Consider the following 24,553-nt stretch of genomic DNA (forward strand, 5'->3'; position numbering starts at 1 on the left):
AAGCAGGTCGGCAGATCAGGCCAATACAGGCTCGTGACAGGCCAGCTCTGACTTGGGGCTGTCTTAGACTCCCATGACTATAGAGGCCACGTCTTCTCTGCATCAGTCACGTCATGGTGTACATGGTTACCAGCAAGAGACAAAGCCATAGAGGATGTACAGATCACAGAGTGTTAGGGATTGGAAGGGACCTCGGAAGATCATCCAGTCCAATCCCCCTGCAGGAGCAGGAACACCCAGATGAGGTTACACAGGAAGGTGTCCAGGTGGGTTTGAATGTCTCCAGAGAAGGAGACTCCACAACCCCCCTGGGCAGCCTGTTCCAGTGTCTGTCACCCTCACTGAGAAGAAGTTTCTTCTCAAATTTAAGTGCAACCTCTTGTGTTCCAGTTTGAATCCATTGCCCCTTGTCCTACCATTGGTGGTCACCACGAAGACCCTGGGTCCATCCTCCCGACACTACACTCACCCTTTACATATTTATAAACATTAATGAGGTCACTCCTCAGTCTCCTCCACACTAAAGAGCACCAGCTCCCTCAGCCTTTCCTCATAAGGGAGATGCTCCACTCCATCATCTTTGTTGCCCTGTGCTGGACCCTCTCCAGCAGTTCCGTGTCCTTCTGGAACTGAGGGGCCCAAAACTAGACACAATATTCCAGATGCAGTCTCCCTGGGGCAGAGTAGAGGGGGAGGAGAACCTCTCTCGACCTACTGACCACCCCTCTTCTAATACACCCCAGGATGCCACTGGCCTTCCTGGCCACAAGGGCACAGTGCTGGCTCACAGTCATCCTGCTGTACCCCAGGACCCCCAGGTCCCTTTCCCCTACACTGCTCTCTAATAGGTCATTCCCCAACTTACACTGGAACCTGGGGTAGATGTCACCTTCAGCAGGAGCTCTCCATGCTTCTGTAGACAGGGACACCAGTGATACGAGCTGGATGGCGAGGAAGGGGAGAACATGCAGAGAGACGCCTCTGGAGACCTTAGGATCAAAAGGGATTTGCCATTATCAACGAGCCAGGAGAGGGCACAGCTTTCCAATGTCCCACTTCATCATCATGATCACCAGCTGCTTTTAACTCCTCACCTCATTTATCAGGCACCTCTGAGCCAGAGGTGTCAAAATCATTTTCACCAGCGGCCACATCAGCCCTACATTTATACAGCCCTAAAATTACATTTGGCCCTTTGAAGGCAACCGCGAGGCTGATGTGCCTCCCCTGTGAAAATCAATTTGACGCCCCTGCTCGGATCCCTGCAGCAACGCGTTGTCTTCTGGATAAGGTTCAAGTGTGAGCAGAAAACGTGGGTCACAAGGGCAGGAGCCTGCAGGGGGTGGCAGACAGCTGTAGTTCAGACTGCTGTGGAGAAGAAGACAAATAGACCTTCCGAATTTCTCCAACTCTTGTTGTACAGAGGTTCCAGGAGCCATCTGAGGACCTGTCCTCAATCATTCTTAACCACAGCAGCACACAGAAGACAACGAGACTGCACCAACCTGTTTCCATATACACTGGATGAATGCTGTTCAAAATCAAAACAAAGGCTCTTGCATGAAGCTGCAACTCTGAACCACATTGGATGTGACTGAGCAGGGCAGGCAAGGAAAGGCAGCAAGCAAACGTGGTCCCAGGAGCTCCCAGACCATTTGCACATATTTGCTGGTGAAATACTAATAATTACAGCACTTAGAAAGCTCTACCCTACCACTTGCCCACATCTTGTAACAACCCCACAAGTAACTAGATGACTTCACCTCTGCCCAGTACAACTCCACAAACGCCCACTTCACGCTACTAGAGCTGGGACAAAAAGGGACCAGAGCATCGCTCAGATTCAGGAGAGACAGTCAGATTATATGGGGCTACATCTGCCCACCAGGTACAGCCCCCCGCTTTGAGAGAAGCGATAAGCCTGGCCAGGTACCCTCTTATCATCACAGTAACAAAACAGGAGGATGAGATCAACCTGAAAGGATCATTCATACCAAAGAGGGGAGAAGCAAAGCTCTGCCCCAGATCTGGGGCACTGAGATGGACGCAATCATCCAGTTTTTAAATATCCCATGTGATAGCAAGTCATTACAAAATGGATATGCAAATTGATAGCATGAACTTTATCCTGGTATTGCTTTGCTCCTTGCTTCACTGCCCCAGAGGAAGAACTGATACTGATCATCAGGCATCACACCAGGCTTGGGAAAAGGAGTGAAAACACAGGGTGTTTCAAATAGATGGACCAAATTTCAAAGCAACGATGATTTCAAATTGGGCCCTTTTTGAAACACCTTGTACTTTGCTTAGCCCAATAAAAAGACCAAAAGAAAGACCAAGGGCAAACAGCCTGGCAATGCAGGGCTAGTTCTCATTTTTGATGAAAGAAGCTGCTTCACAAAGACGCATTTCTCAAAATTTTGAACATCAAGCAACTCCCTGTCCACAGCCGGGAAGGGGATCCTCAAGGCACCAGCACGACTTGTTAGTAGATGTGTCCGCAGCGCCCAGTGAACGAGTTTCCACACAGACGCACTTTTGAAATGCCACGACTACAAACTCACTGCGACTGCATAAACAACTCTTTGTTAATTATTTACATCTACTTCTGAGGTGCCATTTCAGGGACAGAAAGACAACACAAAGTGTAGAAAACCTGAAGAAAGGGAGGATGGAAAACCTTCTAGAACACTAAGAGCCTGCAGAGTCACCGCATTCCCGCTGCAGAGGACACGCTGACATTGGCTTTCATGGAATCTTCTCGGTTGGAAAGGACCTTTAACCATTAACCTAACACTGCCCAATCCACCGCTAAACCATGTCCCTAAGGAACCTCATCTATGCGTTTTTTAAACCCCTCGAGGGACGGTGCCCCCACCACTTCCCTGGGCAGCCTGTTCCAGCACCATTGTGAGCCAGGAGGGACCAGCCAGGGGACGGTGCATCCAGAACAAGGTGTTTGCCCAAGAACACCTCAAGTCCACCTGCAACAAGCTATTCCAGGATCTCCCTCTCCAGATCTGCTCCAGCCATAGTGAAACTCCTAGGAAACAGGGAGTATTTCTGGAGAAGTGAAACCCTGATGTGGTTTATAAGCAGAAGATACAGACAGGAAAGCTTACTTTTTTAGGAGAAACATTTTGAAAAATTTCCATAACCAAATCAGCATGACAAAACCAGGCTGGTACTAAAGAACTGCAAGAATGAATTCCAGGGCTTGTGGGGTGGCACACAGACTATTGGCCCTGTGGTCAGGAGTGAAGCTAAGCGGTCACTTACTGTGAACAGTGACATGCATTGCACAAGTCACCATGGACCCATTTCCTCCAAAGACACACCTGTGCCCCAAATTTGAGGCCCACAAGAAAGGAGCAATAGCGCTTACATTCGGAGGCAGCATGGCAAGGAGAAGACCTTCGCCCACAGCAGTTACAGGGTGGTTACACCAGCTCACAGCAGAGGGAGGATGGCTAATTTGAGCATTTACTTAAACCATCAAGTGCCACCCAGCCCTGCACCCCAACACCAAAGGCTATCACAACAGGGCAGTGCCAGCCAAAGTGAGCAATTTTCCCCCCAAACTTATAGAAAATCTGAGCCTGCCAGCTACTCTTCTGTCCACTGCCACAGATTGGAAGGGACCTCTGGAGATCATCTAGTCCAATCCACCTGCTAAAGCAGGTTCACCTACAGCAGGTTACCCAAGATCCCATCCAGGCAGGTTTTGGATGTCTCCAGAGAAGGAGACTCCACAGCCTCTCTGGGCAGCCTGTTCCAGGGCTCTGGCACCTTCAGAATAAAGAAGTTTCTCCTCATATTCAGATGGAACCTCCTGTGCTCCAGTCTGTGACTGTTGCCCCTTTTCCTATCATTGGGCACCACTGAAAAAATAATTAAAACAGAGAGAGGAAGAAGATTAAAGAGTGGTTTTGTGAAGTATAAGCACGAAAGCTTGTGCAGTGAACACCCAGCAGTTCCAGCTCAAATGTGACCAGGTGATGCTGTTGTCTTCTCCTGGAAAGCTCCAGAGCAGGGCAGCCTCAGAGCTGTGGGTTGGCCAACACGAAGGCACACGCCAGCTCTAATCTCCTTCCCAGCAGTGTACACAGAGACACTGCACAACACAAATGCTGAAGGAAAAAAAGGAAAGCTCCAATTACCCTCAGACCACAGGAACAAGGATATTTAAAAGCCAAGATTCTGGCACGACAGCAGAAAGGAAGAGTTGTCCAAAACAGCTGACTGAAGAAATTCTGTGTTGTTTTAGTCAGTAGCCACTGAGGCAGACAAAGATGAAGAAATCTGTGTTATGGCTCATTCTTCCATAACAGTATCCAGGCTGGATTTACTGTTCCACGCATTTTCTAATGAGATCAGAAATAAACTGTCAAATACCCAAGTTGTGTTTAACATCTCTGTGAAATCTAGTTTACAGATAATAATCACAGAATGTCAGGGACTGGAAGGGACCTCGAAAGATCATCCAGTCCGATCCCCCTGCTGGAGCAGGAACACCCAGATGAGGTTACACAGAAAGCTTTATTTCCAAAAAATAACACTGGACAGGAATATGATTTGCTCCTCCTGTGATTATTATTTGATAACTGTACTCACAGTAACAAGGTTGAGATGACATGAATTTTTTCCTAGGGCTGATGAATGCATGAGGACAGTTCGCCTTTCAGACCCATGCAGAATGGCTGGTTGTACACAGTTTGTAACACTCATACAATTCTGGGAATTAAAAAAAAAAAAAAGCAAAATCAGCTTTAGTTCGTTCTCAGCTGGACTCAACTGTGATGCTGCCAGAAGGACTGGAGAGCAGTACTGTGCCAGAGCATTTTATTCCTGCAGACAGTACACGCTTTGCTTTCTCTGTAGAAAGAAATTCCACTGAGCATTCTTAACACCAAAGAAAAATGTATCACCCTGCTTAACAGAGAGAGATGCACAGGTACCCACAATACACACTTATGTTTCCTTTGAACTCTTCCTCCAGTGCTGCCATCCAGAGACCTGGACAGGCTGGAGAGTTGGGCGGGGAAAAATGTAATGAAATATAACAAAGGCAAATGTAGAGTCTTGCATCTGGGCAGGAACAACCCAGGTTCCAGTATAAGTTGGGGAATGACCTATTAGAGAGCAGTGTAGGGGAAAGGGACCTGGGGGACAGCAGGATGACCATGAGCCAATGGCATCCTGGGGTGTATTAGAAGGGGGGTGGTTAGTAGGTCGAGAGAGGTTCTCCTGCCCCTCTATTCTGCTCTGGTGAGACCACACCTGGAATATTGTGTCCAGTTCTGGGCCCCTCAGTTCCAGAAGGACAGGGAACTGCTGGAGAGAGTCCAGCGTAGGGCAACGGAGATGATTAAGGGAGTGGAGCATGTCTCTTATGAGGAAAGACTGAGGAAGCTGGGGCTCTTCAGCTTGGAGGAGATTGAGGGGTGACCTCATTAATGTTTACAGATATATAAGGGGTGAGTGTCAGGAGGATGGAGCCAGGCTCTTCTCAGTGACAATGATAGGACAAGGGGTAATGGGTACAAACTGGAACACAAGAGGTTCCACTTAAATATGAGAAGAAACTTCTTCTCAGTGAGGGTGACAGACACTGGAACAGGCTGCCCAGGGGGGTTGTGGAGTCTCCTTCTCTGGAGACATTCAAAACCCGCCTGGACACCTTCCTGTGTAACCTCATCTGGGTGTTCCTGCTCCGGCAGGGGGATTGGACTGGATGATCTTTCAAGGTCCCTTCCAATCCCTGACATTCTGTGATTTAAAATTTTGCAGATCTCTTTCCAACAACCACAGAAAGGACAATCTGTCCTGCTGGCACAGAAGAGGGTTGTGGTCAAGAAATCCAGCATGGTCACACCAGTATGTTTTATTTAGAGCTAGCGTGACATGCAAAGTTACAAAATATTTGTCCAGCAAATAAAGCTGAGGTTGTTCACGCTTGCCTGGAGGTTTCAAATCTCCTTTCCAGGATGCTGACAACTCATTTTGGGCATAATCACAACAGCACCACACACACAAGGTGCACTCATCACCCATCGATGCAAAACGTGCTATTTGCCTGAGATGCAATTTCTAGTAATTCTCAAGTCTCTTTTTTCTGTTATGTTCTTCCCTACCCAAAAAGATTTTCCTCACTGACCTATCAAAGCTTAACACTTGCTCTGGTGAAATGCCAGCCAAACAGGAAATGTTGCTTACTACGCTAACATTATACAGATTCTGCACACAGTTCAAAGTCTCTAGATCCAAATAAAGTAATCTCTTCCTCATCTGGAACTTCATTTCTGATGACTCTACTGAGGTGTCAACATGGGCAGCCAAGATGCAGGTTCTTCAGCAATGTCCACTGGGATCTATGAGGATTGCACAAAGTTCTTCCCCAAAATCTCTGTATAAGTGAGATTTCTGGGGACAGGTGTGAGAGTCGGTCTGAAGATGGAGCCTGAACATCGCCATCAAGAACTTCGAGAAGTTAAGCTGAGACCAAAAGAACGCATGGACAATGACTTGGAGAGAGGCCTGAGGAGAAGCATTGTGGCACTGTTTCTCCGATAGGGGGGAGCTCCTGCTAACAATGGCTGTTCTGTGGACTTTGCCTGCTGCTTCAGCCAAACCAGCTCTCGCCTCCTGAAAGCTGTTGTTATGAGGGTCTCTTCAACCCAGGAACAAAAGCTGCCATGCAGAAGAATGTGTTCTTACCTGCAGCCTCAGTTACGTGTGTCCCTCACCTGCTCCCTCAAACAATAGCCAACGAAAAGGAGCATGCCCAGAAGCTCACCAAGGGTCCTGAGGTCACCCAATGGACCAGAGAAAGACCCCTGAATGCTGGACATGTAAGTGCTGGCAAAAGAAAGAGTGGATCTATCAAGCCTGGGTTGCGAAGTCTAGGCAGAGACTGGCCTAAAACAATGTGAGCAAGGGGGGGTGGGTGAAGAAGCATAGAAGGTGACTCCAGAATGGACACCATTGAAGATCTTCCCACCAAAGGATCCCAAACCACGACGGAGAACTGGCAGGACTCCACAGTACCTGGAGACCAAAGGGATGCCTTTGGAACTCAACTGGTGATAAACGCAACCTCATTGCTCATCTTTTCCTTTAGTTTTCCCTGTTTCTTTCCCCTTTATTTTTCTTACTCTCTCTCTCTTTACGGGCAAATTAATACAGTAACGCTGCTTGATTGAATTACAACCCCTTGGCATTTTGGTCGCCTTGATTTTGCGCTCTGAGATCAAGGTAAAAGAACCATCACGAGTCTATCGCCGAATGGACCGTGACAACAGGGAAGCAGCGCAGAGTCGGAAAGCAAGAACCCTGAAACAAGCCAGGCTTATATCAGTGGATTAGACTAGTGGTTACTGGTAATGAAACAGCAGAGTTTTCACTATATAAAATGTATAAATTTATTATTCTTTTTTTGTAAAAAATCCAAAGAGCACGAAGACATCTCACTCAAAATACTGGTAAATCAAACCACACTTAGAAAAATGAAAGCTGATTTTATTATCTTATCCACAGCCAATCATTTGACATGAACATGCATACGTAATTTTGCTACGCACACACCACAGTTTAACGTTAGTTATTAAAGGTTAAACATACAACATACATCCTTACAAAAATGAGTCAAAATGCAAACATAACTTTTAAACAAAACAGTTTTTTACTCATTTAAAAAAACCTTTGTGTTGGGTACCATTTTGTACAAACACAGTTAATTTAAACAAATCTGCTTTTAATTTCCTCATGGTTGCACATGAAAATAAGCTGCAATAGAAAATGAAGTCATCGAGGGATTTTTAAATAGCAGAAGTAGGCAGTCTTGCCATGCAGAAGAAGCAATATTAAATATTAGTTTTTCAAAAAAAAGAAAAAAAAACCACAAGTTTAAAAATATTTAGTTCAAGTCACAAATCTTTCCCCAGTACAGAGAAATCCAAATGCAACGCATAATTAGCTGCCACTTAGGATGGCTATTCTGAAAAGTAGAAATACTTCCCAGAATTGATAATTTTCATTGATTTGGCACAGAAAAGAAGTCTGAGCTTACTTAAGAACAAGAAAGTGATTAAAAAAAAAAAAGGGGGTAAACAGGAAGAGAGAAAATAAAAAGCAAGAATGAACGAGATAGTAGTTGCAATCACTAAAAAAAAAAAATCTGTGCATCTCAGTCATTGCAGAATACTGTCTGTCTACAGCAGGTGCGAATTCCAGGTAACTGTTATTGCAACATGGATTTAATTTGCTTGGAGGTAGTCTCATCATTCAAATGCTTTGTTGTGTACCTAAACACAGAAATAAAAATCAAGTTGAGAGGAGTACGGATGCTGTTTTACTTTGGCTTAACAAATACGTAATTTCATTGTTTATGGCTCGACAGGATTGTACTGGAGTAGAACCCTCAGCCACTGATCACCACCCACTGCACAGTTACAAGTACACAAATCAGACATTCTGATGGGAAAATGTCACTATCAATCAGAACTAGAACGCAACAGCCTTAACCGAGGTTAAAAATGAGCCTCAGCTGGATGTTTGTTGTTATGCTCATAGGCCGATTCATAGTAAACTTGTGTTACCAGTTGTGATAAGTAATTATTAGTAACTCTGAGGTCTGTGTCCATAGGAAACAGCCTCAAATAAAACACAGCTCCAGAATTTTTTTCAAAACTTTCTAAGATCCCTCAATGAGAATGGATTTAATCACTTTTCAGCCTAATTTCCTGCTTACTTAAGTAACTGCGCTGATAAAACTAAAGAGTACACAGATGTGTTTATTCTAATCCCTTCCCCCTTCAAAATTCTCTAGGACACAAGCACATTTTTAAAAACACTACAGAAAACTTAGTCACCTCTTATTTTAAATGAAAATACTGTATATCCTTAATGATGTAATCTTTGTATATGATTAATTTCCCTTATCTTCCCTCCCTGACTGTAATCTAAAAGCAATTAAAAACTTACTCCATAATTTAACCTATTAAATGAGAACTTCCATTGTTATCCACAACTGCAGTGATATTTTAGCTTGAAGAATATACAATGACTTTTTGTTTTGGAAATTAATACCAACATAGATTTCAGCACTTCCTGGGAATTTATACTTTTCACAAACAAGAGGCCTAAGGTTTTTCTAATGCCCTGAAAAGTTATAGCACTTGGTATTCTGCCCATGTGAAAAAGCTGAACATGATTACAATACTTAGATGAATTTCAAATTACAAACAGCTGATTTCCCTCCAAAATCCACTGCACCTTCCATTTGCTTGTAAGAGACATTATCTCTCTCTTGAGAACACACAAATTTCCAGCACTCCTCCAGAATCAGAGACTTAGATTTGGACTTATTTTCTCATGACATCATGATGAATCTGCTTTCACCACACATGCACATGGCACCTCACCTCTGCATCTCCTCCTAACAATCCCAAAGGTGATTTAAGAAAGATTTCAATATCCTACCCAGTAATCAAGTGTATGAAATCAGGACTGTTAAAGTGTGCACACATGAAATGGGTCGGTGCAGTAAAAGGTCGGCATAACAGCACAGACTGAATTTACACAACTAACCACAAAATAATGTGCAATGGAGCGAGAACCTGAATGATACTTTCCATGTACTTTACTAACAGTGCAACCGTAATGAGGAAAAATGGGGTAGTAATAAAGATCTGTGTTCATCTGCAGCTGCAATCACAATAAATTAGTCAGAGAATAAAAGCTAATATAGCATTTTTTCCCTTTGGAAGCTTGTGTTTTTACTGATCACCATCTCAAAAACCGATCACGTACAGGAGAGGTTCAGAGATGAATAACAAAATGATTTAGGCATGGAAATACTCACATGAAGTCTCAAATTAAGCCCAGATTTATTTTCTTTCTTTAGCTACAAATCTGAAAAAACTTTGCAAGTAAAGCCACTTATCACATTGTTTCACTTCTTACCACATCTTAACAACACAAAAAAGAGGGTAAATGAAATTAAAGCAGTTTCACTAGAGATAAGGAAAATAAAGCATAACTACACACCTTCAGGCAAGACAAAATAAAGCTTCCACACTACAAAGTGAGCGCATCAATAGCAATAACCAGCTACAGTCAACTGGTACCAAAGCAGTGTGGTACTTTTTCAAGTAGGGACAAGAATGAAGCCTTCATCTGCCCGTGACACTCTGGCACCTCTTGCCACTCCTCTGATGCTGGACACCCTCACGAAGAACAAGCTGCTGACTACAGATATGGCTTTATGTCCCAAATCAGCAGGTTTTAGGTTTCCACACTCACAGAATTACCCATTTTTCTTTACCTCTCCAATTAACATGGCAACTTCTTGTCTCCTCTATTCTACAGCAAAGACACTGAGACTCTTATGTTACGTACCTCCCTATAAATACTTTGTGAAAGGAACTATTACTAGCCAGGTACCGAAAAACTATCTGCCTTACATGCCTGAAGCTACCTGCGAAACATAAAAATCACATGAAACTACTCTGGTATTCTACTAACAATAAATAAAATCATTAAGCTATGGTCAAATCACACACAGCTGAGGGTACAGCCAATGCAAACTGATACAAGCAGTCAGTGTGATCACAGTTAACTTCTACGTAGCTTTTAGTATGTATTATATTTTGTCATCCGTTTTAACTGCAGGTACAATGTCTGCTCTGTCATATTTACCCCTACAGACTCACTCTTAACTTGCAGGCAGTTAAAATAGTCAAAAAGTGATCTTAGAATGAACAACTGGAAGTTTCTAACCCAGCTTTAAAATCCAGCAGCTTCTTCATGTAATCCTGTCTTAAGACACATTGGAACAACATTCCCCTTTTACGTGTAACAGTGCTAAATGCTTCAGTGCTGAAGGAAATGCCATGGACAATTTATGAAAATTCACATAAAAATATTTCAAATAAAACATAAGAGTACCTGAGAGCATTTAGAAGGCCTTCTACACTGTTAGGAGGCTGGTCTTTAAGAACTTTGATGCATCCTTTCATCTAGGAGTTAAAAAAGATACAGTTTTTTCATGTTAATACAGAAATGGTTTATATTCAGTTTCTCAGAAAAAAATAACAAGTATTTAAAAATTGCAGGACTGTAAGGACATTTTCTTTATATTAGAAAAGAATTCAGATTTCAGTAATACATTTTCCTATGACAGAATGGCTTAGCTGCTTAAAAACCTTCATATCTTCAGGCAATACAAGTTTGATATCAAGCTCTGCTTTATCAAATTTTAAAAAAAAAGAAGTAACTGTAAGCAAAAAGATCTTTGTTTATCATAAATCCATTAAGAACGACTACATTCAGCCAGTGAAATAATGACAAACTGTAGCTAATACAATGGATAGACTGGTAGATTGAAGACTGGTAAATGATGAACCCAAATTTTTATCAGACAGTCAGGAACTAGCCAGATGCTCTTGTTATTTCCAGTCACAGAATACAGAATGTCAGGGATCGGAAGGGACCTGGAAAGCTCATCCAGTCCAATCCCCCTGCCGGAGCAGGAACACCCAGATGAGGTTACACAGGAAGGTGTCCAGGTGGGTTTTGAATGTCTCCAGAGAAGGAGACTCCACAACCCCCCTGGGCAGCCTGTTCCAGTGTCTGTCACCCTCACTGAGAAGTTTCTTCTCAAATTTAAGTGGAACCTTTTGTGTTCTAGTTTGTACCCATTACCCCTTGTCCTACCATTGGTTGTCACTGAGAAGAGCCTGGCTCCATCCTCGTGACACTCACCCTTTATATATCTGTAAACATTAATGAGGTCACCCCTCAGTCTCCTCTTCTCCAAGCTAAAGAGCCCCAGCTCCCTCAGTCTTTCCTCACACAGGAGATGCTCCACTCCATCATCTTTGTTGCCCTGCGCTGGACTCTCTCCAGCAGTTCCCTGTCCTTCTGGAACTGAGGGGCCCAGAACTGGACACAATATTCCAGATGTGGTCTCACCAGGGCAGAGTAGAGGGGAAGGAGGACCTCTCTCAACCTACTAACTACACCCCTTCCAATACACCCCAGGATGCCATTGGTCTTCCTGGCCACAAGGGCACAGTGCTGGCTCATGGTCATCCTGATTTGGATGTTCCAACACAACCACTGTTCACAAGTACTTGGAGACACCACCTGAATTCCATCAAAACAGATTTTTCATGACCCAACAAGGACCATTTATGTGTCTGAAGGCCTAGTTTGTGTTTTTCACTTAAGCAGATGCTTTGCTAACAGGTGCCATTATCCATGTAGCATGTGCTCAAAGTTTCCATCTGCAGCTAGAACCTGGAGGACAGAAAAAGAGCCTCCACACAATTTAAATACTCAAAAGATTATTTAGTAACAATAAACTTACATCAATTTTTGAAGTTTTGGCAAAAGCGCCCACCGGATGCACGTGGTCATAGAGTATGATGACACCCACCATTACCCTCAGACAGAATGATACTGTTTCCTCATTTGTAAACCTGCTTCTATATTCACTGTAATTTAGAAACACAGATTACTATCTATTAAGACACAAGGAGCACATAGCTAGTAATGGCCAAAATAAGACTAAAGAGAAAAATTCTACTATAAATCCTCAGAGAAAAAACAAAACAAAACAGACACAAAAAATCCACCCTACACAACCCCCCAAAAAACAACCATCCATTAACCCCATGCTTCCTACCCTTTTCCTCTCCACCCTTTACTCTATAGACGCAAACCAAACTTCTGACTCAGAGGAAAAAAAAAGAGAAAGCTTAAAGAACAATACTTAACCACTTTCTTGAATGGGACTGATCATTCCTACCTAGGCAGGGTATGAACAGAAATACTTGGAGCTCTTAATGTGCTCCAAAACAAATACACTGCTCTATTTGGACAGAAACTTCTTTAAAGAAGACATACGCTATGCCTTAGTAATTTTACCAATGAGAAACTATTTAGAATGCACAAGAAACAGGTAAAAACCCCAAAGTTTAGTTTGACTTTTTGTTCATACTCCCAGTGGCTTTTAAATTTACAGCAGACAACAGACTGCATTTGTGCCCAAAGGTTGCCTCACAATTCCCCAGGCAGGGGCACCGTAATTTTGTTCCAGTCAACTCGCAAGGAGGCACCTTCCAACGCATTGCCCATAACCCCTCTTTCAGCAGGCCCTAGGCAATCATGCTCAAATTGTGTATTTTCCTGAATTATACATGAAAAATCCATTTCTAAAGAGTGCCAAGAGGTTGTCTAGCTTTCATAGCCATTCTATTTTTAAATATTAATACGTTCAGAAAAGTAGACCACATGATTTGCACGGCTAGCAAAACGAGACAAGTTAGTTTTACGTCAAGGTTAAAAAATAAGTCGATAAAAAGAAAACACAACAGTTCCTAATTACCCCAATTATATTTTTTTCACCTTATGCGTCACAAGTCACGTGATTCACACACAATGCAAGCACTGTTTATACTCACGGGGTTTCCAGCATGACCCTGCACACACTGGCCATGGTGCTTAAGCAATCTGTAGTATTCTCTATTGGTAAATTTTTATTCTGCAGAAGAAGATAAACAGTTTCCAATTCAATTATTGTGAAATACGACACTACAAAAACTAAAATCAAATCAGTGATCTGCTGGCATAGCCATGTGGAGGAATTAAAAACGTCAATACAGCTATGGTAAATTAGGTGGCTTTACACTGGATTTTAATAACGTTACAATAAATATTAGTAACTTAAAAGAACAAATTCTACCACATGTGGCATTTGCTTGTTTGTTTGTAGTTGAAGAAATACACCACTGACACTATTTACTTCTGGGAAGTTTTAAAAGAATCATCTCACTTGCTCTTTAAAGACAGAAATTCCTGTAACCAAATACCTGCATCTGCTGCAACAGTAAGACTTAAAATTGCTGCAGACAAACACCTCAAAGAACTGTAAGATAAGAGGCTGTTTTTCTCAAAGCATTTCAAGTGTAAAGCATAATTTGGTAAAAAATACTAAAACCCAAATGTATCTTTGTATTAATCTTGTAACATACAATTATTTTTTATTAATAAATAGTGTGCATTCTTTGCATGCAAGACAAGTCATCCCAGTTACCAGAAATAAAGCACAATATTTGTAGTGACTGGATTTTATCACTAATTTTTATTTAGGTAGTTAAAGATAAATAGGGATGTATCAAGTTGTTGGACTACTTTTCCAGTTCAGGTTCCTCCCCTCTTCTGCAATAATGAAAATCTACTTGACTTCAGACAGCAAAACACAAGGGTCTTGGGAAGGAGAAAAAGCTACATTTCAATTCCCTTCCCTCTTTCAAGCACAATTTTCTGAAGTTTTTGCTCTAAACCACCACCAAAACGCAGGCAATATACTTACCTCTCCCACCCGCCTCCTTGCAGAAAGCCACTGCTACCAATATTGTAACGCTACCCATTAAAGCTGTGTGACATCCACATGGTGGGTAGATTAACTTATTCTAATCTCTTTGGCATCCGAGAAAGATACTTGATATTTCTTGTGGCTCCAAAAAACAAGTTTGATTTCTTGATGCCAGATTAAGTCTGGTAGAAGAGTTCTGTGTTCCAAAGTGATGCCAGTGCTTCAAATTACACTATCCAAACCATAAATTTATACTCTTACCTCTGACACAAACTTTGTTGTAGCATCACTTAAGGTTTTCAACATTGGCGTTGCTTCAGCATAAAATAAAGACATTCTGTTTGCCAACTCATTATTTACTTCATTTTCTCCCTCCGCCTATAAACAGAACGAAAAAAAATAATGTAGTTGTTCTGTACATCAAAGTGATAGGTGGTAGTATAAGATGACATTTTGTACCACCCAAAGGTTACCTACTGGGACATTGTTAATCCTCATACGGCTCAGAGTTCTTCTGTAGTAGCTGAAGTCGTTCTGTATAGCAGGATTTGTCATCTATACAGATATGGAAGCAAAAGAGTTGTGACAAACTCAAGAAAAATATAAGGACAAGTTTTCATAAAATATAATACTGAGAACAAGAAAATATTCACCCTTCTGAAGTAAAAAGGCCTGTGACATGTTGGGAAGTGATATGTGGAACAAAGCTTTCTGGTTAAATTCTCAGATTTTTCAGAACAAGATCAAACAAGAACAAGAAAAGGAGTAGTCTCCTAAATAGCAGCCTGAAATTAGTAGGTTGAAAAAAATGCCTTCGTTAGTTTAAGTCCATGGTTCAGACCAGCAAATTAATTTTGTGCCTTGCACATTAGTAAGAAAATAGCTGGACTACGGGTGTGCACATAATAGAAGAAGCAGCACTATCCCAAAAGATATGCCAAATCCAGATGAAGAAACATGATTAATATGAGATGAAATACAACAACTGCCTAAAGCTAATGCGGTTTTTCATCTGCTTTTCACTTTAATCTAACTGTAGGTCATGGGAACAAGCCAACCATAGTAGATATTTCAGTATCCAATCCATGCTCTACTGTAGAAGAGAACACAACTCAGACTGCTTCAGTAAACGGATTTGGTTTCTTTTTGCTAGCTTGTGTGCTTACAAAATTACAAGTTCTTACCTTGAGTTCATCAAATCGGAGTGTAAAGTGAAGAATTTCTGCAAACTGCTTAGCAAGAGCCTGCTCTCGCTCCAGGTGCTGCGTTGGTGAATACGGAGTGCTCGTCAGGGCTCCCAACAGACCTCGCAGTCCTGCCTCTGAAATAGAGGAGAGGCTTTTACAACATCCAACCGCATCTGCTTCTTGCATCTCTGACCGTCATTCTGCGTGCTAGACTTAAAACATACATCTGCCAAAATACATGGTAGTTAATAACAACAAGGCTTGAAGAATTGCTTCTATGTGACACCGTTATCATATTTACTTACAAACTGCTGTAAAGACTTAGTGTAATCAGCACTGACAGCCACGAAAAAACTTGTTGAAAAGTTTTACTCAAGCTTTGTCTGCGACTTTTGTGGAAAACATACCCTGTGTTAGCAAACAGCAGCCTTTAAGATAACACAGAATTCAAGGAATACTTATCAGCAAAAGTAATGTTTTATTTGTTTTTAAGATAAACTTACAATGTAACTTCCTACTCATTTTGAGAAAAATACCTCTTCAACAAAGCAGAACTTGCCTGCAAAAAGCTTCAACTTTTTTAGTTCATTTTTTCATGCGCTATGCTAATAACTGTCTAGAAGTGAGGTAACAACAGAGAGTTTGTCAAAAAAACAAATCCAGTCTAACAGGTTTTATCAGCTTCGACACAACATCGGTCAAGCCAGTTCTGTAAAAGGCACAAAGTGTCATCTTAAGTATTGCAGCTGCAGGAACTAACGCCGGGCATTTCCACAGACCACACTATTTTGGTGTTTGGGAGAGAATAATACAATCACTTTTAATTACTCTTGGTATCAGAAACATTAACAGAATTCATTCACAATGAATGAGTGTAATAATGTTAAAAACAATCAGCCCATTACTGCTTTCCAGAGTTACTAAAGGAGAGGATGACTATTCTGCTCCCATTCTCCCCGCTCGGGTATCCGCTGCAGCAGTTTGCTTTCACATGCAAGAAGGTTGTACCCAGATATAAACAAAATCCAGTGCAGTGTATAGAAGGAATCTACGCAATACGAGCTTTCATTACTAACAAGGGGTTGACCTAGATGTGATCACATCTGAGTATGCCAAATGTATCAAGATTAAAAAACCCCAAGTTAATACAATTCCACTTACCTAGTCTTTGAGAAAATTCATAGAATTTCTTTAGTTTGCCTACTAGTGGTACAACTGCACCCCACGCCTTCTCTTGCAGCTTCTCATCATTGGGATGCTGTATGGCCTTAAATTAGAAAAATAAAATAAAAATAAAAAAGTAGGCTTAGATTAACTGACACAGTACTGAAAAGAAAAATATGCAGGGCAATTGTTTGAGGAGCTAATGATTAAAAGTTCTACCTACTGAGAAATTTCCAGTTAAGAGACAAGCTTGTACTAACCCATGCCTGCTCCAAAAACCTCTAAATACTTGTGTTGAAAATAAGTATCCTGAATACGAAAACAACTTGGAGAAAGTATGAAGAAATTGTTAAAAATAAAACTACTCAAATAAGATTTACGTAATGAGATCTAGTTAATTAAAATCAGCAACTTCATTGGGGTATTTACACTAAAAAAGCTGAATGATCAAAGCCCCATTGTAATGTTGGTATCTATCGCCAATTCCTAAATTTGCAAAGAAAATAAATCAAATCTGCTATGAAACTCGCGCAGAATATTTCAGTAGGAACATTTAACTATCAGCAACATAATGCACCACCAAGACATGGCGTGTACCAGAGCTTAGAGGTATATATGGACAGACCTTGTCTTTACAGTAATCTTCCCAGATAGATAAAACCTGAAATTGTCTCCAGGTTTTTAAGACAGAAACTAGACTACTTAGCAACTGAAAATTGCTACAAAAACAGACATAAAAATGTTCATAACTCTCCTGCTGCATTTTCACACTCAACTCCTTGATTCCAAACCCCGTTTCAGTTGCTCCTAGGCTGTGAGCTGCAGGACACTCCTCTCTGGTCCCTAGGAAGCTTCTTTCCTGAGATGTCCACCTCCACGTCCTTAAACCTACCTTTTGAATTCAACACAAACTGAATAAAAACCCATGGTACTTTAACGCTGAAAGGCTCTGAGTATCTCAAGCTCACCTGGAGTGAGCAGAGGTTCCTCCATGTACTAGGATTTCTTAAGAATACATTACAGTAACTTACACAGAATCACAGAACATCAGGGATTGGAAGGGACCTGGAAAGCTCATCCAGTCCAATCCCCCTGCCAGAGCAGGAACACCCAGATGAGGTTACACAGGAAGGCGTCCAGGCGGGTTTTGAATGTCTCCAGAGAAGGAGACTCCACAACCCCCCTGGGCAGCCTGTTCCAGTGTCTGTCACCCTCACTGAGAAGAAGTTTCTTCTCAAATTTAAGGGGAACCTCCTGTGTTGCAGTTTGAACCCATGACCCCTTGTCCTATCATTTGCTGTCACCAAGAAGAGCCTGGCTCCATCCTTGTGACACTCACCCTTTGTATATTTGTAAACATCAATAAGGTCACCCTTCACAGTCTCCTCTTCTCCAAACTAAAGAGCCCCAGCTCCCTCAGCCTTTCCTCATAAAGGAGGTGCTCCACTCCATCATCTTTGTTGCCCTGTGCTGGACCCTCTCCAGCAGTTCCGTGTCCTTCTGGAACTGAGGGGCCCAGAACTGGACACAATATTCCAGGTGTGGTCTCACCAGGGCAGAGTAGAGGGGAAGGAGGACCTCTCTGACCTACTTACTAACCACCCTCCTTCTAATACACCCCAGGATGCCATTGGCCTTCCTGGCCACAAGGGCACAGTGCTGGCTCATGGTCATCCTGCTGTTCACCAGGACCCCCAGGTCCCTTTCCCCTACACTGCTCTCTAATAGGTCATTCCCCAACTTATACTGGAACCTGAGGTTGTTCCTGCCCAGATGTAAGACTCTACGCTTTCCCTTGTTATATTTCATTAAATTTTTCCCCGCCCATCTCTCCAGCCTGTCCAGGTCTCTGATGGCAGCACAGCCTCTGGCCTGTCAGCCACTCCTCCCAGCTTGGTGTCACCAGCAAACTTGCTGATAGCACACTCTCACTTGAGGAGGAAAGTAACCCTAATGCTGCATCTGAGGAAGAAGGGAAGGTACCTTTCTTAAAGGTAAAATGGAGTGACATGCTGTAAAGAAACTTTGCTTCTGTTCCTAACATCTACTTTGGTAAATAAAAGCCAATTAAAAGGTTTTGAAAAATGAGATGTCTTTTGTGTCAGGATTACCACACATCATACTTCTCCAATTAGCGTACAAAAAGATGTTGACACTGCTCAACATTACATTCTAGTCACGCCACGCTCTTCCCAAATTCGACGCTAACTCAAGAAGAGCTTACATGGGAATATAAAGAAAAATCAATAACAATTCCATAAGAAGTTTGAGAAGCATAATTTGCTATTACACATGTGCATTAATATTACTGAAACAAGCGACATCTGTTTCACTGCTAAAATGGAACATTCCAGAGCAGAAATTCAAGACAGCAATTTTAATAGACAACATGCTCTGCCAAAACAGCTCCTGCAAGCAAAGTTAAAATCCAGCAGCATTTGGTTAGATCAGACAATGAACAACCGCAGGTTGTGCACAATCGTAACGCTCTCGCTCACCTCTCGGATTTCATGGCCAGCTCCTCTATATGACTGCAAGTCTTCCAGTATTCCTTCTGCATCCTTTAACACTACATTCACCTGATTATAAATTTCCTTTTCAGATTCTGTAGGTTGGGCATCTAAACAGCAGAACATATTATATATATATATTTTTAATAACAATATGGAATTCAATAGGCACACCATCACCTACGGGATAAATTCTTCATGCGGCAAACCCTCAAGAACTTTCATTCTCTGAAGAGCTACTACAATGTATGAGGAACTCCAAGAGAGTACTCACATTCATTTTAGTAGTCTTGTAGCTTCACTTAGCATCCCTCCAAATCCACCTGGAATCTATCCTTCCTGACTTATTTAAAATTGGATTAGGAGGAGAAATCCTGGCAAGTTATCTTCATGACTATTCTGTCAGTCTCACCATGGAGTGCAAGACAAGCTCAATAGACGAGACTTGGGTGAGCACCCAACATGCTCCCTGCAGCTGTCTCAGGAGGTGTTCATGCCAATTGTTATTGAGAAATACTGCACCAGATTATTTTCCATCTTCCCTGCCTTTTTACTGGGTGGGAAAGGAACCATAACTTTTACTTCTAAATATATATAATTCTCAAAACATATTCTTCATTGCACCAACTATAAAATCAGATTGTAGACCAAAAAGAGCTAGTGTAAACTTATCTTTTCTTCCTCCCTCTTTAAGGATACATCCTGCCTCCCAGTTTTTCTATAATTACCTAAAGACTTCCAGAAAGTATATTTGAGCATAATTTCAAAAAAGCTACAAATACATGTTTAAAGAATTGTCATTCAATAAAAAGTATGTTTTGAGAAGAATCAAAAGGCTTTAACCTTTAAAAATAATCACCAGCTACAAATATCTCAGACCTGGTTTATGTGATAAGAGAAATTTTCCTATAAAATTCTGATGGAAGCTAAGCTATAAGGTTAGTTCCTTTCATATTGATATGAAAAAAATAGTTACTGAAGATCTTACAAAAAAAAGCCCCTACTTCTCTGTTTACATGGGCAAAATATGTTATGAAACAAATATCAGGACATTTTAATCCAGAATTTCCCATTCCAAGAATTAAGCTATTAACAATAGATTCCTTTTTACAGGAACAAACAAAAGCTATCTATGGACAACACATCCTCATGATTTTGTGCAGAGTCTGGAAAAAGACTTTTTAAAGGTGCTTTTTCCATGATCCATTTGTATAACTCCCACTAACAGTGATGGAATTTATGTACATACATACATCAAAAAAAATCACAATGTTACACACTGGAAAAAAAAATGAAGTTTGTATGAGGATAAAATAAGTTTCACATGCATTGCCTGTCTGGATTTTGCTGTAATTTTTGCATAGTACTTCTTATTTTGATGGTTTAATGCATAAAGAGTGGGCATTATTAGCAAATATGCCTATATATACATCTTGCAACAGTTTAACTGGGATATTTTGAGAACCACCAAGAATCATCATGGGTAAAAAAGAAAGCCGGTCACTCCTTTTAAAAAAGAAAAGTATAAGAGCACCACATTGATTAGGCATCGAGTAAAAGTCACCAATGCTTTTCAGATCATCACAAAGGCCACATTTATAATTTTGAAAGCTGCTGAAGACTGCTGTAAGAAATGAAGACAAAAAATGAGGGAGAAGAGCAGACAGGTAAGCACCAGTTACTGGCAGCAGTTCATGCACAAACATGAAATGCTACGGTGAAGTACAGACTAAAACGTGAAGCTCTGTAACATTCCAGATTGTGGTGTTAAATAATGCAATCAAGACTTGCCACTTGGATCGTCTCGCACTACACGCATCTCTTGCCTATTTAATTTTTCATTGTGTTTTTTTCTTTACCCTTTCTAGTAGGCAGAGCTCGTTCTTCAATGGGGACAGAGAGGCGCAAGAACCCTCCTCCTCTCAAAACCCACCACCAAGCAGAATAGATAGTACTACGACCTTCAAGTTTAAAAATGAAAATCATTTTTCTGATACAAATTTAGTGGCCTTCACTGAACAGCTGGCTATGCAAGTCATCACCTTCAACACCTCTGTTTGTGTCTTTCATTTAGAATATAATCATTTCTCTAAAGTGTTTCAGGAAATCTAAAGCAATGGTTAACTTGTTGGGGTGGTGGGGGTTTGGGGGATTTTTTGCTTGTTTTGATTATAACCAACTTATAAATACAAATGTTTTTAAAATCCAGTAGGTACTGCATTATTTGCCTCAAGTAATAATGGCCTCAAGTTGCAGCAGGGGAGGTTTAGACTGGATATCAGGAAAAATTTCTTCATGGAAAGGCATTGGAACAGGCTGCCCAGGGCAGTGGTGGAGTCACCATCCCCGGAGGTGTTTAAAAGGCATTGAGACAAGCTTCTTAGGGACACGGTTTAGTGCTGGAGTTAGGTTAGGTTATGGTTGGACTCAATGATCCTGAGCGTCTCTTCCAACCAAAACGATTCTATGACTATTCCTTTTGGTATATAGTTCATTTTGGTGCACCTAGTCCTCTACAACAAAAGAAAGCCGTAAGGCTGATTTGTCCCAGCTAAGTTCCTCTCCCATCTGTAACCGTTCTGCACCTAGAAAACAGCTTGAATTTAAAAAGTAAACCTAAATTCTTTTATATTCATGTCACAATATGTTTAAGAACATATTAGGACAGATTTTAAAGGCACAATATAGAAAATGTTAAAGCTCTAGTGCTAGCTGGCTCAGGGCAATTAGTTTATTTGCTTCTCAGTGCATGTTAGAGCATTTTATTTTGTAAGTCCATTGCAGATGGGCTCCTCCTAAGCACTGCTGTGATCTTGCACTGCTGGAGGTAGGATTCCGCCGTATTGGGATGTACCTGCGGACTCACGCTATGGGATTTTTACTGGGGCATCACTAATCGTGGAACTCGTTCCCTCAATGCGGGGTGCACGGAGCAGAAAAGGGACTTCACTTCTCAAGTTAGACCTGACAACTAAGAAAAAGCCACCAGCGCTGCCAGGCATCCCAACAGCAGGATGAACAAGGTATACAATTTTAGGAATTCCCCTTTTCCCTTTCCATGGATGTAAGTTCCCGCTACGACTTTATGACAAGGCTTTGCCTTTATTCGGCAATGAAAGAGCAAATACAGTGAGCGCACCAAAAACGTTCTGAGCTTTGTATTGTTGCCAAGTGAGCCAACCCCTGGTTACTCAGGGCAACTTTCCCATTTAAAGTCCAATAGTAAGAGAAGACCGAGGCCCCTCAAGTAAATGGAGAGTTAATCTTTAAAGTAATTTTAAATTTAATCAGAACGTTACTGCACTAGATGCAATATACATTTAGAGTTCAGAAAGCTCACATGATAATGTATTAAAGACAAGAAAATAGACTTGAAACAATATACAAACGCTGTTATGTGAACTAAATGCTGTGGAAGTGTGACAACATATTGCATGCGGGGAACACACACATTTAGTGACTATTTTAAAAGACGTTTGGCTGGCCTACAGAACTAGTAGGGAGAGAAATTTGGGGTTAAAAGTTTATACTGCACAGCAAACACTATTTAAACTGAGATTTTTCCCAGGGAAGAAGAACACACCAAGTCATCTGAAACTGGCTGGGCTAAAACTCACGACCAAGGGAGGGAAAAATCCCAGACTGCTGGAGATGAAATAATTTATTCATCTCTATCACTGTGATGATGGAGAATGCTATCATTGTGGCTCCTCTGAAATCCAGCCAAGCTCTTTGGAGGCAATGCAGAATTACTTTCAGCACTAGTTTGAGATCGCCATCTGCAACCCAAAGCACTCTGCGTTTGAGCTACTATTCAAATCAGTCAATTTGGAAAGGATTTGCACTGTGACAGTAATGACATCAAGGTAAAAGTTGAGCTGTAAGTTTCCCACGTTGTAGGTGGCTGGTTTATGTTAACAATATTAATATTGTCCTTCCAAAGCTGTGTGTATTCCTCTGCCCATGTTAAAGTGGCACTGCAGAGAATTTAGTAGAATAAGACAACTATTTGCTACAAATAGGTAAGGCGAATGACCAAAGAGAACATAAGATTAACCAGTGCTGAGGCAAGGAAAATCTAACAGCCCATTATATCATTTATCAAAACTTTTTTCCTATGTATTCTGATAGTTACACAAATCACTGGGATCTTGCACCAAGATATAATAAATATGTGGAAAAAAAATCTTAAAGTCTGAAACCTTTCTAAATTTTGTGTTTGTATCCCTATAAAGCTTTATGGACATCAGACTTTTTGCTCTTTATGGTATCGTGCAAGAAACATTTAACCAGCCTGCTCACTCCAAAGATAGATATAGATTTAAGAACAAAAGACTCCAAACTGTATTATTGGGCCAGGCATAACACAGAACTGCTAAATTTGTTTTTAATACAGAGCTTACTTGCCCTTCCACATAAAAACACGACATTAAGTATCACAGGATTAAGTGCCAAGTCTTGAAGAAAGATCTTGACTGTGTCAAAGCCAAGATCCTGTCAAGGCGAGCTATCTAAAACACAGTAGAAAGAAGCATAGACACACGGTATAGCAGCAGAAACAAACGCAGAACAGGGTCCAAAACGAACAAAGAACAGTCTAACAATTCAGCCATGATATAAGTCGCTTAATTTGACTGCGTATGTAAACATTTCATGGCAGCAACCTGCTTACTCTCATGCCAAATCTTGTTCATGCTCAAAACATGCATTGAAAACAAAATGGATAGCTAAAGAATCGGGTTTTTTTTATATAGCAGCAATTTCTATTGAAATTGATTTCAGAATTATGCATCTTGTATCCATCTAACTTGAATTTAATACAGTCCAATTAAACGGTTTGCAGATTAAGCCAGAGCTTCACAACTCCATTATTCTCCCATATCAGTTCTCCCCACTTCACTAAATCATACCTATTCTGATGATATGTGAGATTCAAGCTGGCTTTAAACAACAGCTTTGATTTCTGATTTTTGAACACAGCCCTTGATTATCTTCCCTTTATGACTAATCTGCATGACTATCATCTTCAAATAACAATAAATTCAGACTAGATAATTGATAAAATCAACAGTACAGGATAAGAGTTTAGAGAAGTTATCACTTTAAACATCATTGAAGCAATAACAATTTCTCCAAGCATTCACTTTCACATTAGAACTTATATAACTAATTGCTACTGCTTCATCAAACAGAACTGAAAAACAATTCGGGGGAAGAAAAGAAGATATAGTGAATTTCAAATTATCCATATCACAATACATCAGCAATTTTTTGTTGTTACTCCATGTACTTTATTACAGGGTCAAAATGCA

The 24,553-nt window shown here is 41.1% G+C and overlaps 1 protein-coding gene across 11 annotated transcripts in view; it reads right to left on the bottom strand.

The window, feature by feature from the left end:
- Window positions 1-7,396: 7,396 nt before the first annotated feature.
- Window positions 7,397-24,553, bottom strand: part of CYRIB (CYFIP related Rac1 interactor B) — a 101,801-nt gene continuing 84,644 nt past the window's right edge. For 10 of the 11 annotated variants that reach the window (XM_065054410.1, XM_065054413.1, XM_065054404.1 and 7 more), the window contains 9 exons: window positions 19,230-19,351; window positions 16,729-16,834; window positions 15,565-15,701; window positions 14,858-14,935; window positions 14,642-14,758; window positions 13,467-13,546; window positions 12,371-12,497; window positions 10,948-11,018; window positions 7,397-8,303 (listed from right to left, as the gene is read on the bottom strand). In XM_065054410.1, coding sequence (XP_064910482.1) covers window positions 8,240-8,303; window positions 10,948-11,018; window positions 12,371-12,497; window positions 13,467-13,546; window positions 14,642-14,758; window positions 14,858-14,935; window positions 15,565-15,701; window positions 16,729-16,834; window positions 19,230-19,351 — 902 coding nt within the window. In that variant the 3' untranslated portion in view covers window positions 7,397-8,239. The remainder of the gene's footprint in view (window positions 8,304-10,947; window positions 11,019-12,370; window positions 12,498-13,466; window positions 13,547-14,641; window positions 14,759-14,857; window positions 14,936-15,564; window positions 15,702-16,728; window positions 16,835-19,229; window positions 19,352-24,553) is intronic. The other variant, XM_065054415.1, reaches the window with a different exon arrangement.

The sequence above is a fragment of the Columba livia genome, chromosome 2 (assembly GCF_036013475.1).
Source record: "Columba livia isolate bColLiv1 breed racing homer chromosome 2, bColLiv1.pat.W.v2, whole genome shotgun sequence".
NCBI classification, from domain to species: Eukaryota; Metazoa; Chordata; class Aves; order Columbiformes; family Columbidae; genus Columba; species Columba livia.